This window comes from Toxorhynchites rutilus, chromosome 1, assembly GCF_029784135.1.
Source record: "Toxorhynchites rutilus septentrionalis strain SRP chromosome 1, ASM2978413v1, whole genome shotgun sequence".
Classification (NCBI taxonomy): Eukaryota; Metazoa; Arthropoda; class Insecta; order Diptera; family Culicidae; genus Toxorhynchites; species Toxorhynchites rutilus.
Genome location: NC_073744.1, coordinates 68,982,140 through 69,002,438, shown reverse-complemented (window position 1 = coordinate 69,002,438; position 20,299 = coordinate 68,982,140). Strand labels below are relative to the sequence as shown.

General features: G+C 40.6%; 2 protein-coding genes across 2 annotated transcripts; both read left to right on the top strand.

The window, feature by feature from the left end:
* The first annotated feature begins 329 nt into the window (after positions 1-329).
* LOC129762324 (BBSome-interacting protein 1) lies at positions 330-993 on the top strand. The gene is made up of 2 exons (XM_055760500.1): positions 330-528; positions 699-993. The coding sequence occupies exon 2, from the start codon at positions 718-720 to the stop codon at positions 991-993; it is 276 nt and encodes a 91-aa protein (XP_055616475.1). The 5' UTR covers positions 330-528; positions 699-717.
* Positions 994-1,047: 54 nt separating this feature from the next.
* Positions 1,048-3,697, top strand: LOC129762316 (LMBR1 domain-containing protein 2 homolog). The gene is made up of 2 exons (XM_055760483.1): positions 1,048-1,218; positions 1,272-3,697. The coding sequence occupies exons 1-2, from the start codon at positions 1,048-1,050 to the stop codon at positions 3,219-3,221; spliced, it is 2,121 nt and encodes a 706-aa protein (XP_055616458.1). The 3' UTR covers positions 3,222-3,697.
* Positions 3,698-20,299: the final 16,602 nt, after the last annotated feature.

Sequence of the window (20,299 nt, the reverse complement as noted above, 5' to 3'; positions counted from 1 at the left end):
GTAAGCTTGGATATTGTCATATCTGAAAACTGGTGAGAAAAGCGCGTATTAACCATTTTCATTGTTCCCATAAGGCAATACGGAGGTATAATAAGGATATAATTCTGATACGTGCATTTTCGGCGAGAAAATGTAGCCGATATTGGTCTTCCGAATCATGGTTCTGCTTGACATATGTGTTTATTAGTACGGTCGAAAATGACTATAGATTGGTAGTATTTACCAAAAAATTCGTTATATTTACTAATTATTTCTCTCAGTGCAAGCTCTGCCGCCGATACCGCCTGCTAACCACCTGCCAACTCTATATTTTGGTCTGAACTCAGTCTGCCTTGTCAACATTTCAGTTGTCAACAAAGGAAAAAATAAAGAAAGGTTTTGCAGATTTTTGCAGCTCTGAAGAAAGTTTCTCAGGAGTTATTTCATCCATTTGATCTTGAGTAAACTAAGTTGTAGTTATCGAATCGATTAACAATAATTATTTGATGGTGGGGTGAATTTCATATCTTTGAGGAGTCGATCTTCCAGGTAGGAACCATTGTTTAATGGCAATATTGAAAAATATGCAAACAGAAAAATCAATAGTGAATCATGGCCGGGTACGTGATGCGCATTTCTTGGAGATATGGAACACTACTATGGGCTATGAAAAAAAAAACATTCCTACGCGCGTTTATGCTCATTGTATGTTTTTTCAGCTCTTCGTAATGTGTCGCAATGTCATTACCGCCAGAAGCTGAAAGTACATCAGAGGATAAGCCATTCCAATTGGAACAACAAAAACCACTCGTTACAACCCAGCAGCAACCAATCACGTTAATTTTGCCCATTAGCGGAAAGCTGTTTTACGAAAAGAAGCAAGAATTTCAGCTTTGTAAACCCCAGCTTCTGCCGTTGAAATCATTCAGCCTCGAGAAGCTGGAGAAAATGCAAAAAGAAGCCTACAGGCAATTGCAGGAAACCCGTGCTCGTACCGCTGCTGAAGGAATTTAAACTCAACAGAGTGAAACAACTGAATTATCACAATTCGGTATAAATCAGGGCAAAATGGCCTATCTGTTGGTGTTTTCCATTTGTCTGGCACTACTGCTAGCCTCGATATCTCTATATCGATACGGCTGCATCCAACGGCAGCATCCATTGGTCACATTCTCTGTATTGACTGCATGGAGCTTTTCATTTTTGATAGTTTTCACCATACCTTTGGATGTTACGTCGGTAAGTGTAAGTGTTAGAGATTATGAGCAGACTTGTTAATGTTATTTTTACAGACCGTTTATCGCCAGTGTATTCAGGAGCACAATGTGACCTCCAGATCAACGGCGGCCGTGGTAAATAACAAGAACAATGACAGTACTTGCCAACGTCCATGGGGAATGGTTGAGGAGGAAGTTTTCCCGAATCTCTGGCGGATTATTTACTGGTCATCACAGTTTCTGACCTGGTTGATTATGCCACTGATGCAGTCTTATCTGAAAGCTGGTGATTTTACGATAAAAGGCAAACTCAAGTCCGCTCTGGTGGATAACGCAATCTATTATGGCTCGTATCTATTCATCTGCGGCATCCTTCTCATTTATTTGGCTCTACAGCCTGGAATCTCATTGGACTGGCAAAAGTTGAAAGCGATTGCTTCATCTGCCTCGAACACTTGGGGCTTGTTTCTATTGGTGTTGCTGTTGGGCTATGCATTGGTAGAAGTTCCCAGAGGATTGTGGAATAATTCAAAGCCAGGCTTCACTTTGCAATATGCCTACTTTAAACTATCCAAGTTAAGTTCCGAGAAAGCGGAAGCGGAAGAACACGTTGACGATATCTTGGAAAGTTTACAGTCCGCTAGCCGAGCTATTCCGATGCGGCACGAAATGCGACCCGCGCTGGAAACAATCATGCGAAAAGTTCCTACCGAATTGATGGAGCGAGCTCGCCGTATTAGCAGAGATGACGGTTCCCCGGTGGCTGTACCATCGGAAAAAGCACTAGTGCGGCTCCATCGACAGGTTATCAAATCACTACAAACTCTTCAACGAACGGAAGCTCTGTGGAATGTGCAAGTGAACAAAGTGCTGCATTTAGAAGACATTGCAAGGAATGCCGTATCGTTGGATCATCGCTTTAAAACGGAATTTCCCAAGCATCGAACCGGTCTGTCGAGAGCCTTGTATAGCCCTACATTAGAATGGTACTGGGAATGTGTTATTAAGGCTCCCTTTCTCAAGGTTTTAGCTGTTATAACAGGCATCCTGTCATTCGTTGTCGTTTGGAGTGAGCTGACCTTCTTCAACCGTGAACCGGTGCTTTCCATCTTTGCGAATGTTTTGGATATAGCGAAAGCGAATTACGATTTTGTAACGATCGAAGTGTTCTCAATGATGACACTGTGTTATCTCTGCTATTGTGCGTATTCTACCGTGTTCCGCATCAAATTCCTTAATCTCTACTACCTTGCGGCACATCATCAAACAAACGAGTACAGTCTTATTTTCAGCGGAATGCTCCTTTGTCGATTGACCCCTCCGATGTGTTTGAATTTCCTGGGTTTGATTCACATGGACTCGCATATAATCAAGGAACGTGTTCTGGAAACCCATTACACCCAGATCATGGGTCACATGGACGTGTTGGGAATCATTTCCGACGGATTCAACATCTACTTCCCCATGGTGATGCTAGCTTTTTGTTTGGCCACCTGGTTTTCGCTGGGAAGTCGAGCTTTGAATGCTCTTGGATTTCAGCAGTTTATGCTAAACGAAACGATCGCCACAGAGTTGGTCCAAGAGGGTAAAGATTTGATAGTGCGAGAAAAACGTAAGCGCCAGAGGGCGGAAGATGCGATTGCCCGTCGTCGTGACAACGTCCTAACCAATTTTGGCAGAGATACTCCTGGAGGAAGTAGCGGTGGAAACGGAAACGGGAGTGCATGTGCTGGAGTTGCAAATATCCTAACGAAATACAAGTCGAGAAATTTGGATTCGGCAACCAGTCCGGTTGGGCCTGGCGATGATTTGGTACGTCACGGGGATCGGTTGGATTACAGTACAACAGGACGTGGATCGGATTTCAATCGCTCACTGTCGGATGAGATTAACGAGCGTTTCGGCGTGAGCACAAATGTTACAGTGGGCTTCAAGGGATACAATGATTTTGGCGATGATAACGATGAGGGCCGGGGAGCTCGAAGTGGTGGAGGGGCACCGCGTGGCTTTTTTGACGATGTTTAAGAAAGTATTAGAAGAAGGAAAAGCATTTTAGTTTTATGAGGGCAGTGATACTAAGTTTAATGGCATAGTGTTAATTCCCCTTTACAGTCCAGATATATTCAGTCCATCCTCTTGGCGGCTTCACTATTCCGAGTATAAAAATTCCGAGTAGCAAAAACCAACATTATAATGATCACTGATCTCTGTAACACATGCTGTAGGTTTTTTTTTGAAAAGTGTAGTGGTTTTTGAGCACTGGATAGTAGAACTGGGATAAATATTAAAAATACAAAATATTATAATGCTGGTAACAACATGCTAAGCAAAAAACGCTGAAATTTAAAAAAAATGATTAGATCAAGCCGTACTAAACGATCAAAGTAAAACTGATAAGATTTGCATGTGCTAGGCTCATCGCCTCCATACATATGCATGGGGAGCAATTGCAATTTGTAGTCATTGTAGTTGCAAATAAAAATAAATATATCGGTCACAGAGGAATACGGACATTTACTCCGAAGACTATTCGAAAAGTCCTTCTACAGCAGGGTTTCTCAAAGTCGGGTCGATTTCGGTTTCCCAGGGGTCGACACAAACGAAAATTGATTTTGGGGGTCGACGGGATTTGAATATCGACCCCAATAAAATAACACAAGTTCTTATTTGAAATATTTAAGATGCTGCATAAGTTGTGTTATGTGAATCACCCTCTTATAAGAATGACTAGGGTTGCACATTTAATCATGTGAAATTTTCATAAAAAATCTGTATCAAAAAACTAACGAAAAAAATGGAAAGGTTTATTTTCATTTTGAATTTATTTTTCTTATTTATGTTTTGTTTAGTTCTTTCGCTACGACAGTGTGCTCCGTCGTAGTGCTCCCGCTGAACGGAGCACTGCGCCGAAAAGTATGCATATCGCGCTGGTGTGATCGATGTGCAATATCACCCTGATGTCGCCTGTAGACGATGCTCGTAGCGAAAGAGTTAAGGGGGTAGTATAAAGTGACTAGATGGTCAGAGGTCAAACGCGGGACACAAAAAAACAAACGTTATGTATATACGTTATGTGAACATATACCATAGTTTAGCGAGTTTAAACTGATCAGTATTATTGCTTTCTGAGTATCGGCACTCAGTTGTGATTTTTCGGTGGTTCAGATTTTGTGTACACCCGAAAATCACTCGCTCAATCAGAGCATTTACGCCTGGCAAACACGATTCAAATTCTAAAATTTTTCGATAGAAAACTTTTGGGCGAATGACCAAAATAGAAAGACAGACGACCACCAAAGCCACGAAAAGGTCGCCGATATACATCTTTTCATCGCCCATGGTTCAGGTTCCGGCCAACTTCCGTAAGACCGCCCACGCTTCATTTACGATACTTCATCAAACAACTCTGTCTCTTCCTGCCGAGAATACACTAGTTCTTCCGGCTTATTTAAAAATTTTGTTGCTGTCGCTTCCAGTTGACACTCTCTAAACAAAAAGCCCAATGTCAGTGCGATGAAACCAGTTCAACGTATTAATCTTTGGATTCAATAGAAGTGCTCTTGAACAGTCTGCCAAATAAAAGTTTTTTTTTGAGGTTCATTCATTTAAGAAAATCAACATGATCAAATTGTGATATTGAAATATATTGATATCGCGGGACATTTTCGTTTCTTTTACCAAAAGCGGGACGTTTCGCGGGACGGAATCTTACGCGGGACATTTTGTTGAAATGCGGGACTGTCCCGCGTAACGCGGGACGTCTGGTCAGTTTAGGGTAGTACACTATGGAAACTTAAAAAAAAATTGAAAAAATATTTCTGGCTTACAATGTTCTCTGGATTGTCTATGTGACTGTAGTTTTTGTCCCAGCTTTGTCCGATGCTCCATTCCAAAGTTACAAGCCAATTAGTGGATCTAAGTCTTTGCATAATAAACGCGGATCCAAAATTTAAAACACGTTTTTCTTGAAACCATGTTTTGCAACATGATGGAAGTTCTACCTCCGGGATGGTCCATCCAATTTTGATGAAATAGTTTTTCCAGATTCTCCACTAAATTTCCTGTTATCCTACGTAGGATTTTCTAGATATTTTGAAAATTAAAATTTTGGTGAATGTTTTTGTCTCGATTTTTGAGGCAAAAACGCTTTTTTTTTACAAGAAAAGTTGCCATTTCGTCAAAAAATAAATATTTTGAAAAAATCCTACGTATGATGACAGGAAATATATCCAAGACTACGTAAAAAAATCAATGGTAGAAATCGGTCCACTAGAAAAACCTGTAGAACCTCCACCAATTTACAAGGTTTCGGCTGCAAGGGATCAACAAGCCGGTTGCAGCTATTCAGGGGACAGTCCAATTGGTACCAACATATTCTTTGTTTATTGAGTAATATATAACTAATAAAACTGTGATATCAGAATAATTATAGTAATTTATTTTCTCGAGGAAAAAAAATCCGAAAATGACATACTTTTTATGATGTTCATAGTGTACAACCATTCGCTATCCAACTCTTGACGAGTAAAGTTCAGTGTCGGTATTGTGCGTTGCCACTTTTGCTATTGTGCTATTGGTATAGTGTACGAGTGAAGGTTATTGCTGTCCGTTTTCGAACTGACCTTTTGTGAAGTGGGACAAAGGAAGCAGCGCTCTTGCAGCGAGCCGGATTGCGACTGTTGAACTGAATCGGCATAACGGGATCGCCATCGCGTGACTGTCGCAAACGGGATTCATCATTATGTGGCCGTGTAAGCTATTCTTGAGCTATTGTGTTGTCTCCGTAACGCGTAGCCTCTGTCTCTCCCTGATTAGGGCAGTAGAGCGCATTATCTGAACAACTTATATATTATGGTACACATATTTATAATATAATAATATATTGAATAATAATTCAACACATTTGTTCATTGTTTAATATTATTATCATATTTTTTTGACGTAGGACTACGTACTAACCGTTCAATATAGGGGTCCATTTCAATACTTCAGTGTGAAAAAGTGTTCAGTTTTAGAACGCTAATACCTTCTCGATGAATGAATGGATTCCAAATACACACATTGATAGGAAATATCCTCAGCAATTGTTTACTTGCTACACATTACGGGTTCTCAGCTCATATAAAGTTCAAATTGATGAAAAAATGGATGAAAGATTTCCCTACTTTCCCATACATTTTGTCTGCGGTCCCGCAGCGAACAGCAATTCATTACAAGCAACCACGGATACGAGCGAAACACATGGACAAGGTGAAGATGGGGGGACGAAAAAGAGATTACGAATAAATATATGCGGTTGCTACAACGTTAACTATATGGCTATATAAAGTGAGTGATGGTGGTACTTGGCCACATTCTATCATGGGTTGTTTTCTTCCGGCCAAAACCGAAAGGAAAAAGTCTCAACGAGATTCAGACCATGAAAGATCTGGCCAGATACACTTCTGTATCTGAAATTCGCAGGGTTAGACCGGACAAATTGCGAATTGTCGTGAATGACCGGAAACACGCAAACGAGATTGTTGCTGATCAACATTTCACCCTCGAATATCGAACACCCTCCCATAACGTAGAAATTGAGGGGGTGATAACTGAAACGGGTCTGACGAGAGAACAAATAAAAACAGAAGGAAAAGTTCAAGTTCAAGAAGCTCCTCTCAATGGAAGCGAAAATCTTGGATTGTCGCCAGCTCGGGAAACTTTCCCATGATGGGAACCAAACTAAATTTACGCCGTCCGACTCGTTTCGAGTCACCTTTGCTGGTGCCGCCCTAACTGACTACGTTATGGTGGACAAATTGAGACTACCTGTGCGACTATTCGTGCCCAAGCCCATGACTTGCAACAAATGCAAGTCAGTTGGTCACACAGCAGATTATTGCGTCAATAAGGAGCGCTGTGTCACTTGCGGAGAGCAACATGTGGACAAATCCTGCAGTGCGACTGAGCATAAGTGTCCATAATGCGGAGGAACTCTACACGTGCTCTCAGCTTGTGAAACTTACAAGAGTCGCTGGGAGAAACAGAAGCGCTCTTTAAAGGAACGCTCGAAGCGCACATTTGCGGAAATTTTGAAGGGACCTTCGCCACTGACCCAACAACAAGAACAACCAATCTCAACACACAATACCTTTTCCACGTTGCCAGTTGATGAAATGGGTTCCTCCTGGCTTCCGTGGGAATAGTTCACTTTCGAACAACCCAACACTCGAGGGGACACCAAAAACCCCAACTGTCCCTATTTTTCTGTCCAGCTCAACTTCCCAATCGGGATTTATAAAGTTGACTGACCTTGTGGCTCAAATCTTCACATGCTTTAATGTTTCCGAATCCATCAGAACCATTGTCATCTTAATGCTTCCAGTATTAAAGACAATTTTGCAACAATTGATGCAAACATGGCCCCTCCTTGCAATGATTATCTCTCTTGATGTCTAATTTAAAAAGATATCACTGATAGATTCAAATAGACATCGGAGATATCACTGTTTGACAGTGGAATTGTCGAAGTCTTATCCCTAAATTGGATACATTCAAATTTCTAATTCATAAATTTAATTGTAATGTTTTGACGTAGGACTACGTCTTTCATTTCTATACCGGGGTGTAAAACCAAAGTTTCGAGAACGAAAACGTTACGCTGGAGACCGAGATTTTGAGCGTTAATAGCTCTTAAACAACTGAACGAAATGGTATGATAAACACTCCATTTGAAAGATAAAATGTCTACGCGTCATATACTTGTTACTTTTTCATCCAAAAACTTGTTTCAATAGTCTTAAAATTGCTTTCAAAACAGGTTATTGAAATCACCAATCGGTATATAAGCGAGCGCCGCTCGTAAACCCACTCAGTTATGATTGAACAGCGATTGGAGCATGTTGTCGCTGTTGTTGTGAAGCTAATTTCGTTTATCATGAAAACGCTGATGAACGGTGTCACCAAGAGCCTGTTTGTACACCTAAGGCCAAAAGGGAATCCATCAGGAGGAGAATGATGCTACGGTTCCGCTTGAAACATCGGAGCATCCGCCACACACACACACACACACACACACACACACACACACGCGCGGAATTCTCGTTGCTATCATCGTTGCTGAAAAATAATCTGCCAGTTCCCCTGGGAATTGAAAAATACATTCATGCGAAAGAGTTTATTTTAATGTTTTCTATCCATATAACACTGCAACTAAATACATTCGGTTTTGTTATTGTTCAGTCAATCGCAATTAACAGGAAAGCTTCTGAATATTTTTTTCTCCCCATCAGTGGAAATTTTCGTATCCAATATTGGATGCATAACATGAAAAACGGAAAATGTTTCACATCGCGAAAATCAAGTCATTTTCGAGCGATTATTTGCTTTCTACTCATATAAATCTGCGACCAAATACATTTCGTTTTGGATTTTTTCAATCAAGTGCGATCAACGTAAGACCACGTCTTTCGGCAATTTATTAGGTGTAATGAATCTTTAGGAATTTCCGCTCTACGCGCACTGGCAAACAATGTTTACTCAACAATTTCTCAAACGAGAAATGGGTGTTGTGAGAAAGGATTAGCGAACGCGAAAACGACAAACGGGAGAAAGATACGTTTGGAGGTTGAAGGAAATTGGCAGAAAACTTCTTCATTCTATCATTCAAAAAATGTGATTCATACCACATCGTTTTGCCAGAAAGAGATTATTAATGTTCAAAGGAGGAATCGAGTCCTCCGAGGAAATTACTCAGCGCAAATTAGAGTCGACTATCGATTGCGGCATTCGTACACAAATAATTTTATAATGCAGTTTTACAGAGGCGAATGCCACATTAGGCAAAGTCTCTATAAAAATAAAAAAAAAAATAAAAAAAAAAATGCAGTTTCACCAAAGTGATTTCTTCGGATATATTCACTACATCATGTCATGTATTTCATATTCTTCATTAAGAAATCCATATCCACCTATCGGTAACGAATTATTATCGAAACCACGATTTTCGCTAAATGCTCCTTTCAGTTCGGCCTATAAAAAACTTTTCTGTACTCTAATCCATCAAATTTGGAGCCCTGAAAAGGGCCGTTGATTATATGCTAAGCTAATATAGCACGCTCTCCTCGGATACGATGGGCAAACTGGATGTCCTTGGGCATGATGTGACGCGTTTGCATGGATAGCACACAAATTGGTATCTTCGAATAAGCCTCCTGCAGCGTCATAGCCGTGGAACTTTGAAAGCGCGAGTCGGTTTTGAAGTCCTGAGCAATTCCACGATCCAAATGCTGCAAAGGTAGCTGCGGATCAGCAATTCGGTCGACTTCTGATAGCGATGAATTTCACGCAAAGTTCCCGGTCGATAGCGATGTGGCTTCTCCACCTATCCTGCTACTGGTGCGCTTATCCGAGCTGACTTCGTGTGCCTTACCACCGAATGACTAACGAGCTGTCTGCGAAAGACTAACGAGCTCGAGTCCTCACGGTGCGAGAGTAGAGTAAGAAATGAACGAAAGCAAAGGAAGCGTCATTTTATAAACCATAAAAGTATAGAATCTAAATCCCACCCTTATTATATTCGTGAGTATACAGTAAGCTTATATAATAAAGAGGGTGGGGTTTACATTCGATTCTTTTATGTTTTATAAAATGACACTTCCCTTGCTTTCGTTCATTTCTTACTCTACTCTCGCACCGTGTGGACTCGTTTCATCGGGACTAAGCAGACAGCTCGTTAGTCCTTCGGTGGTAAGGCACCACGAAAGCAGCTCGGATAAGCGCACCAGCCGCAGGAAGCGTGAAGAAGCCACATCGCTATCGACCGGGAACTTCGCATGAAATTCGTCGCTATCAGAAGTCGACCGAATTGCTGATCCGCAAGCTACCTTTCCAGCATTTGGTTCGTGGAATTGCTCAGGACCTCAAAACCGACTTGCGCTTCCAAAGTTCCGCGGTTATGACGCTGCAGGAGGCTTATTCGAAGGTACCAATTTGTGTGCTATCCATGCAAAACGCGTCACATCATGCCCAAGGACATCCAGCTGGCCCATCGTATCCGAGGAGAGCGTGCTATATTAGCTTAGCATATAATCAACAGCCCTTTTCAGGGCTCCAAATTTGATGGATTAGAGTTCAGAAAAGTTTTTTACAGGCCGAACTGAAAGGAGCATTTAGCGAAAATCGTGGTGTCGATGATAATTCGATACCGATAGGTGCCATGGATATGGATTTCATAATGAAGAATATGAAATACATGACATGATGTAGTGAATATATCCCCATATCGAAGAAATCACTTTGATGAAACTGTTTACCGTTTGTCGTTTTTAAGTGTTGGGAAAGGGCATTATTTTTGCTGAGTAAATTCCAAGAAAAAATCCATTCCTTCTTTAAGCGTGATTCATTCTACTTCGGATAAACGGAACAGTGATAATCATTTCATACAAAAGATAAAATGTGCAAGAGTTATATGATTGCTATTTATTGAGTCGAAAAATTGTTTCAATAGCTTAATGATAGCTTCGAAAACAGGTTATAAAATAACGCTTCCTTTGCTTTCGTTCATTTCTTACTCTACTCTCGCACCGTGACGACTCGTTTGTTTGGGACCAAGCAGATAGCAGGTTAGTCTTTCAGTGGTAAGGCACACGAAAGCAGCTCCAATAAGCGCACCAGCCGCAGGATAGGTGAAGAAGCCACATCGCTATCGACCGGGAACTTTGCATGAAATTCATCGCTATCGGAAGTCGACCGAATTGCTGATCCGCAAGCTACCTTTGCAGCTTTTGGATCGTGCTCAGGACTTCAAAACCGACTTGCGCTTCCAAAGTTCCGCGGTTATGACGCTGCAGGAGGCTTATTCGAAGATACAAATTTGTGTGCTATCCACGTAAAACGCGTCACATCATGCCCAAGGACATTCAGCTGGCCCGTCGAATCCAAGGAGAGGGTGCTATATTAGCTTAGCATATAATCAACGGCCCTTTTCAGGGCTCTAAATTTGATGGATTAGAGTTCAGAAAAGTTTTTTGCAGGCCAAACTGAAACGAGAATTTTCGTTTGGATGCCATACAGCATCGAGAAAATTCCGGAAAGATCTAATCGTTGCTGAAAAATAATCTGCCAGTTCCCTGGGAATTGAAGAATACATCCATGCGAAAGAGTTTATTTTAATGTTTTCTAATTATATGGCGAACACAGCGACCAAATACATTTGATTTCGTAATTTTTCAATCAAGTGTAATTAGCTGGAAAGCTTCTGAAGATTATTCTTTCCCATCAGTAGGATATTTTCGTATCCAATAATGGATGCATAACATGAAAAACGGAAAATGTTTCGTATCGCCAAAATTATATAATTTTCAATCGATTATTGCTCAGTCGCCGAAATTTTCATACTCAGAGAGTTCATTCTCCTGTAGTTTGCCTTCCAAATTGCCATCGTAAACCACACCTTCTCTCGATTCAATCACGCACGAAAAGCATACTGAAATGATATTCTGGTGGTGAAACCCATTCATTTTTCGTGAGGCGTTGTGCACAAATTACGTAACGCGATAAGGGGGGAGGGGGTAGATGTTGCGTTACTTTCTGTTTATTAGAGATAGGAAATTGCGTTACGAAAGGGGGGGGGGGAGAGGTGGTTCAAAATTCGGATTTTTAGCGTTACGTAATTTGTGCACGACGCCTGAGGACATCGACAAGACAACATCGTTACTGAACGAGCTGAACGGCGAGGGATCGAGGTATTCATTACCTGGCTTGACCTGACCTGAAATGCAATCAGTTTGTTTTAACTGTGAGGGAGCGCAGAAAAGCCGATCGATCAGAAGGAGAAGAGAAGGTGACCAAGAGAGTATCAGCATCGAAATACGGTTCCTCGGAAAGACATAGAAGCAGCCGCCACACACACACATACACGCGCGCAACTCTTTTCGTTTGCTGGTTATCGAGAGGAAACCTGGAAAGAAATGATCTTTGCTGAAAAATAATCTGCCAGTTCCCCTTGGAATTGAAAATTACATTCAAGCGAGTTTATTTTAATGTTTTCTATCCATATAATACTGCGACCACATACATTTGGTTTTGTGATTTGTCAATCAAGTGCAGTTAACAGGAAAGCTTCTGAAGATTATTCTTCAGAACAAGGTTTTTTGTATCCAATATTGGATGCATAAAACCTTGAGTCTTCAAAGTAACATTCTCGTTTTTGAAGTCACCCAAATATTTATTTATTCATTCATTCAGGATGGATTTAGATTCAACTTCAAACAAAATCAACGATAGTCCTACGTCACCCTTGCGGTTATACCATAGATATAACCCACTTCCTGTTTTTGCTCTGTCCGAAACTTGGCTTTCTTCGCTTTCTTCGCTGATCTATCTTTCCAAGATTTTAATATTATATGCTTGGACCGCGATGACATATACGGAGGGGTACTATTGGGGATTATTAAGTGCCACTCATTTTTTCGAATTGACCTTCCACCTATTGGAGGGATCGAAGCTATTGCTTGTCATGCAAACATCAGAGGCAAACATGGCATATGACCTCACAATACACATTGACTAGAAAAAATATGCGGACGCGATTGCTCTAGCCATCAATTCCAGAGAGGAGTATAACTTCCTTTCTCGTTTGATCTATGACAGCGCGGTTCGCGCTCAAACGAAACCCATCCCAGGTTCAACTATTCGTCGAAAGCCTCCCAATCTATGGTGGGATAGCCAGTATTCTAAGCTTTATCAGGATAAATCGAATGCATTTAAAGTTTTTCGGAAACGTGGAACCATTGAAAATTTTCAAACGTATTTAGCCCTTGAAAATCAATTTAAAAACTTGATCAAAGAAAAAAAACGTGCTTATTGGCGAAATTTCGTGGGAGGTTTGTCACGAGAAGGTTTGTCAATGATAAAATTATGGAAAGTGGCTCGAAACATGAGGAATCGCTCTTCAACGAATGAAAGCGAAGAATATTCACATCGATGGATTTTAAATTTTGCGCGGAAGGTTTGTCCCGATTCCGTTCCCGTGCAAAAAATTGTTCGAGATATACCACAAGATAGGTGCGACCTTTATTCCGAGTTTTCGATGGTAGAATTCTCTCTTGCTTTCCTTTCTTGTAACAATTCTGCTCCGGGATCGGATAGAATTAAGTTCAACTTGCTAAAAAACCTCCCTAATGTGGCGAAACATCGCTTGTTGAATTTATTCAATCAGTTTTTGGAGCATAATATTGTTCCAGATGATTGGAGACCAGTACGAGTTATAGCTATCCAAAAACCCGGAAAGCCCGCGTCCGACTTTAATTCGTACCGCCCAATAGTAATGCTGTCTTGTATACGGAATACACAATATGGGTTCCGCAGAGGCAAGGGGACGAATGATTGTCTTGCGTTGCTTTCTTCAGAAATTCAATTTTCTTACGCCGAAAAAAACATGGCTTCAGTATTCTTGGACATAAAAAGGGCCTTTGATTCTGTTTCAATAGAGGTTTTGTCAGACAAATTACACTCTCGGGGTCTGCTGCCTCTATTGAATAATATGTTATATAACTGGCATTGTGAGAAACATTTGAACTTTTCTCACGGAGATTCGGCAGTAAGTCGGTCCTCTTACATGGGCCTCCCCCAGGGCTCATGTTTAAGCCTTTTTTGTACAACTTCTATGTAAGCTATATTGACAATTGCCTTACACAAAATTGCAGCCTAAGACAACTTGCAGATGATGGAGTGGTGTCTGTCGTAGGGTCAAACGAATCCGACCTGCAAGAACCCTTACAAGATAATTTGAACAATTTTTCAACCTGGGCCATTGGGCTAGGGATCGAATTCTCCACGGAGAAAACAGAGATGGTGGTTTTTTTCTAGGAAGCATAAACCAGCAAAACCAAATCTTCAATTTTTGGGTAAACCGATCAATCATGCTATGTCATTCAAATATCTTGGGGTCTGGTTCGACTCCAAATGTACTTGGAGGCCCATATTAGGTATCTGAGTAAAAAATGCCAACAAAAAATAAACTTTCTCCGTAGAATTACCGGCACCTGGTGGGGACCCCATCCCGAAGATCTTTTGGCAGTTTCTGTTTTCAATCAGCTGCCAAAACACATCTCATCAAACTCGAGTGAATTCAATATCTTTTTCTCCGTATTGCGTTGAGATGTATGCCCTCAAGTCCCGAGGTTTTGGTAGGCGTACTCCCACTAAAAGATCGCTTCAATTTATTATCTCTTCGGTTCTTCATCCGGTGTCAAAATTCAAAATTTTCCGGTGGACCCATTGGTGATCGGAAATTTTGAGCAGCTGATCGAGCTAAATTTTCACTCCGGATTCATGAGTTCATATCATGAATTCATCTCCATGCAGATTGATCCTTCTTCGTATATTTCCAACCATGTTTGTTTTCCTGACTACATCAATTCCTCTGTGCATTTTGATCTGTTCATGAAGGAGAAAATCCATGATATTCCAGATTATCTTCTGTCGGGGATCGTTCCTATGATCTTCAATGCAAAGTATGGGCGTATCTATTGTGATAATATGTACTTTACTGATGGGTCCTCTATGAATGAGTCCACAGGATTTGGAGTGTTCAACGTATTTTTTAGCACTTCACACAGTCTTCAGTATCCTTGCTGAGTATATATTGCTCAAATAGCAGCGATATACTGGGCGCTGGACAGCGTCGCCTCACGACCTGTTGAACACTATAACATTGTAACGGATAGTCATAGCTCTTTCTATTTACTTATTTTTGTTTATTTTTGGAGCAGGGAAAAGTCCATTTTAGTTTGCTAAAAGCTTTTTTCTAAAATGGGCATAAATTCTGCTTATTTTGCTTCAACAGAATAAAATAGTCCAAATGAAACAATCTTAATCCTAACAAAAAACAGCTTATTCTATCTTAACACTAAACACTAGTTCACAAAACAAATAACAATATGACCAACTACAATGCACTTCGAAGTAACAAAATAATAATAACTTAACATAAACGGGAGTACAATTTTCTGAGGACTGATCGAGATAAATGAAAATAAAAAACACTGTAACACTGATTAAAAATCCTACACATACTTTTGACAGGTTCATTCCTACCATAATTTGTCCGAGCAACAGAGAGACGAAGAAAGTTATGGAAGCAAAAATTACGACGACGAATGTCTATATTAAGACCAAGGCGCCTAGAAGTATATACTAAGGTGGGCCAACTTGCTAAAACCACTCTTCAGCCATCTTGGAAGTCTACTGGGTTTTGTTTGTAAACAAAACACAATACGCTATTGCCGAAGCTCGCTGGTGATCAGTCTGTCTCTTTCACGCTACAAGGAAATAATTCCCCTTCTACTTTCTTCCGTGCTGTTTTCATATACCGCTCCCCTAACCAACTTAGTGACGAAACGGCCTCACCTAGTACCATAGACCCGTCTTGATTAAGACTACTGAGTAGATCGCAGCAATCGATATTCGAGAGCAGTAGATCGGAAATAAATATCGCTTTCGCTGCATCACGACGCAAGGATAACCGTTCAAGCCCTATAAGATTACAACGATCTTCGTATTTAGGAAGGTTCAGAGGGTCCCTCCAAGGCAGAAATAAACAAAAATAAATAAAAATGTCAAAAATTCTCCCATGGAAATCGCATGGTAGCATTCACATACACCATCACCGGTAACTTTGACGTCGGTAAAATAAGTCCAAGAGAATAGTTGACGGGACGGTGACGGTGACCATATATGTGTAGCGCACTTAAGGGTGAATACACCCAGGTTTTTTTACGCGTGGGATACATACCTCGTAAAAAAAACCGCGTGAAAAAAAAATGCGTAAAACTCCTGGGTATATACTCTTGTGTTCGTTCTCACCGTGAAGTGGCGTTCGTGATCAGGTCCATTTTCGAATGAACACATGGGAAGATAGTGGATTCCATACCTTCCCATACTTGAACTTGTTCGTATTGAGGAGGCTTGAAACTCTGCAGTTCATTCGCGTCTAACGAAGACGCTTAGACAACGTCACGATGCCTACTATGGGTTACACAAAATATCTGGTAGATCCTAGGTGGAACTCCGACCCCGTACGATGTGTACCATGTACTAATCGCTCAAAATACTGGAAGTTCCCTACCCATAACATAACACCGGAAATTACATACATGTTGCTAAATGCCGGACAAAAGGGCATTTGCCGGAGCTAAATGCCGGAGTAAAGGGTCGTTCATCAGCGACTTGACAGTTTTGTGTTCTCGTGTGAAAGAAACCCTTTGAACATTTTAATGATCTGCCAATGTCAAAACGTTTGCCAAAATCAACGCTTTCATCATGGTGAAGTACACAAAAGAGTAACACTTTTTTTTATTAATTCGTTTATTTTTACAGGCTCAGTTACTTAAGTTTGAAGGAGCCGAATTCGAGTAACACTTAATAATTATTAAAAATTACTACCAAAATTCAGAGTCAGTGGTTGCAACTTTGGGCGCTTCAGGCGCTACTATAGCCATTATCACGACGTTCTCAAGAGTTGGGCATCTCCCAAATCTCAATGTGGCGTATTTTGCAAAAATATTCTGAACTACATCCTTACAAGATCAAATCGACTCAAAAACTAAAGCCTCTTGACCATATGAAGCGACGAAATTTTTGTGATTGAGCTCTGGTGAATCTTGAAGAAACATTTTTTTTCCTGTATTATAGTGACTTTCAACACTTTTTGGCTGGTTCGTCACGTTTACTTCCATTTTTGGAAGAATATCGGGAGTGAGAATTGAACTCGTGACCCTCAGCGTGACAGGTTTGGATGTTACCACAACGCCAGAAAAAAATGATGATTTTCATCACAAAATCATCTTCAGCGATGAGGCTCATTTCTGGCTAAATGGCTTTGGTTAGATGGAAACCCACATGTGCTTAAAGAAAACCCATTGATGATGATGATGATGATGATGATGATGATGATGGTCCCGCCCAGGGGTACCAATTGTACCGCACCACGACTGTATTCTGACGACTGTCACCATCATTGGCCCGTAACAGTCGTTAGATCAATCTATTAACGACAATCACACAGTGAAAATGTCGTGCGACATTTATATTTACTGTCGTGTGCTGTACACGGCTGCATTTCCATATGTGAGTATTTTGTTCATTCGTCTGCGACAGGCCTGGTTGCTAACTAGTCATGTTGTTTGTAGATTCGGAATGTAATCGTAAATGCATTGCTACTGTCGTGAATGATTTTTTTCCCTCGTACTGATGATGTCGGGTGTCTTTGTATATATTATGCAACGTCGTTCGCTTACAAAAGTGTGTTCTTTATTCACCAGTATTTTATTCATTTTCTCATTCGCAAACTATAGGTTGTAGGCTTTGAAACGGAAGATAATTTTCAGTTTCTGGTGAATTCTGCAGCATATTCCGAATTGTGAGTAGTGAGCAGTGTGAGCAACAGGGGAGAATCTGTTGAAAGAAATGCGAGAGGAAGTGTTGTGGGTGGAATTAGCGTAGATGAAAGTTTCGCGGGTGCAAATGCATGGCCAGATGAGAGTGAAGCTGGGGGTAGTGGTGCGGGTAGTTCGGATGGAATTTCTGACCCGAACGGAAATCGAACTCGAAGCCCCCGTGGCAAGCGCCACGCAAACCATTAGGTCATGAGGACCATACATAATAAAAAATATGTCCTTTTTTTAATTCTTTATTGAAGAGACTTTCAGCCTCCTGGGCTGGTTCGCCTCTAAAAAAAATTGTACTGAGCCTGTTTGAAATCCATCGGTTTTCGAACGTTTAAAGTTGGCTTCCTACTTGGAGGATAAATCTAAACATTCCCATCACTGAGTATTTCCCGATGTCATCAATATATTAACAAAGAAACTCTCGCCTAGAATCATTAAGGAATCCGTGCTTTTTTCTCCTATGAATTGCTGCTCATTTGTGTACCTATCTTGATTCGGCCATCCCAACAGTACATCATTCTCGATACAGCCGATCTAAAATTGAATCGGCTGTCTCTGTATATACGTAACTTGTGCTCACAACCACATCCCAGAGTGTACTGGTGAAAAAGCACAAACGCATAAAATAAAGGCTTGTCTTACGATCGCGATTTCTTGGTCATGACATTTTTCTTGCGACAGTCAAATTTGACAGTAACTCGGGTAAACCGATGATATTCATCGCATCGTGAGCGACTGTTACAGCGACAGAATTAATGGAGCAGCAGACACGAAAAAATGGAAAATGAACAGTACGTTTGGCTCACTACGATCGGGCCCGACAAATCAGACAAATTCGACGAAGCACCGACTGCTATAGCACATGTTTATTTTATTCATTCGTGCTCTGTCGCTTGTATGCGAATGTAGCGCGCACACAGTGAGTCTCGATTTTATTTCACACCGACTGTAATGAAAATGCAGTACTTTTGGGACGCCTGGTCCCGCCTCCTTCCCCTGCAGAGGTTTGAGCAAGACGAGTTATCTAAAAGATAATTTATTTATTTTTCTCAACATTGAAATCAGTTTAGCAAACATGAAAAACGAACTGATTTTATTTACAGATATAAGTTCAAAAAATTGCAATGTCCAAAAAAGCCAATACTCAGTCATGTCTGCCACAGAGCCGATACGGCCCCGACGAGGCCCTTGCAGCCAAGTGGTCCACCAGAGCACAAGTCCAACCGCCAGCCTTGTTTTATATTGACTGTGAATACCCTCATTCAGAGAAATCGAGAAAATTTCCTTTACGAAAAATTCCTAGACCGGCACTTAAAAAAAACTTTCAATTTAATATCCTTTATATCTGTGCCTCGCGCGCGACGCTCAAACTTTTGTAGACTACTTTTATTTTTTTAAAACTAATACAACTATAAGAACGACAAAATAAAAATAAAAATAGTCCATCATCATCAAGATCATGACAGACATAATAGAGATCAATACAAATTCAAAAAAAGATAATTTAAAAAAAATAAATAATCTACATAATATAATCCGTTCAAAAAAAAAAACTTCGTCAGATTCATTGAAAATATTGAAAACAAACTGCAAAAAATTGTCCACATTAAATTATCCGTTCGTATAAAACTTTGTCAGTAAAGATCTTCGTCATAAAAATAAACAAAAACTCGTTCAGCTGTTAAGAAAACACAGCTTTTACATGTGAAATACAGTGCCTCTTAAATTCTGTAAGTGTTGTTGCGCATTTAATATGTCTTGGCATCGAGTTGAACACATTTATTCCTTTGAAGTACAACGAATTTTGTGAAGCACAATTAGGTGTTCTTATTTCATTCGCGTTTCTAGTGTTATTGCATCTCCAAAAAATACTGTTTGGTGTGGTTTTCATGCCGAAGGAGTGATTGGGCCTTATTTATTCGTCAATGAGGACGAGCGTCATGTTACCATCAATGGAGAGCGCTATCGCGACCTGTTGGAAGTCTATTTTTGACCAGAATTGGAAGATCTTACCATCAATGATATGTGCCTTCAACAAGACGGTGCCACTTGCCACACAGCGCAAGTTACGACGGATTTATTGAAAAGTAAGTTTGGTGAATGAGTTATTTCGAGAAATGGGCTTGTCGATCGCGCTCATGCGATTTGACGCAATCGAATTTCTTTTTATGGGTCTATGGGCCTGATCACGAACGTTACTTCACGGTGAAAACGAAATGAAGGGCATACAAATTGCAAACAAATCATCTCGTTTTCACCGTGAAGTGACGTTCAGGATCAGGCCCAAGTCACTAGTCATACCAACATTCCAGCAACCTTAGAAGAGCTCAGAGACAACATTCAATGCGAAATTCCCAACATTCCGGTCGAAATGTGTGGCCGGGTAGTGAACAATTGGGTCCAACGAATCGATCGCTGTAAACGGGGCCTTTGGTGGTCATATGACTTAAATCGAATGTCATTTTTAAAATGTGAGAGTTGAACTACAATCAGAATAAATCTGAACTCTCAAAAGACCTGTGTTTTATTAAAAAAAAGTTGACAAGTCCTTAATGGAAGACATCAAATCCGGTTGGGGACGAGAAGAATGTAAACCCAATGACCGGTCGAGTGATTTGAAGCAGGTGAATCAAGCCTTAGCGATTATTGGAGACGCACGAGGTCAAAGAACTG

Bases quoted from the DNA above. Each gene is read 5' to 3' on its own strand.
- LOC129762324 (XM_055760500.1), top strand. From the start codon at position 718: ATGTCATTACCGCCAGAAGCTGAAAGTACATCAGAGGATAAGCCATTC.
- LOC129762316 (XM_055760483.1), top strand. From the start codon at position 1,048: ATGGCCTATCTGTTGGTGTTTTCCATTTGTCTGGCACTACTGCTAGCC. The intron at 1,219-1,271 runs GTAAGTGTAAGT...TTATTTTTACAG, and splicing joins TACCTTTGGATGTTACGTCG to ACCGTTTATCGCCAGTGTAT.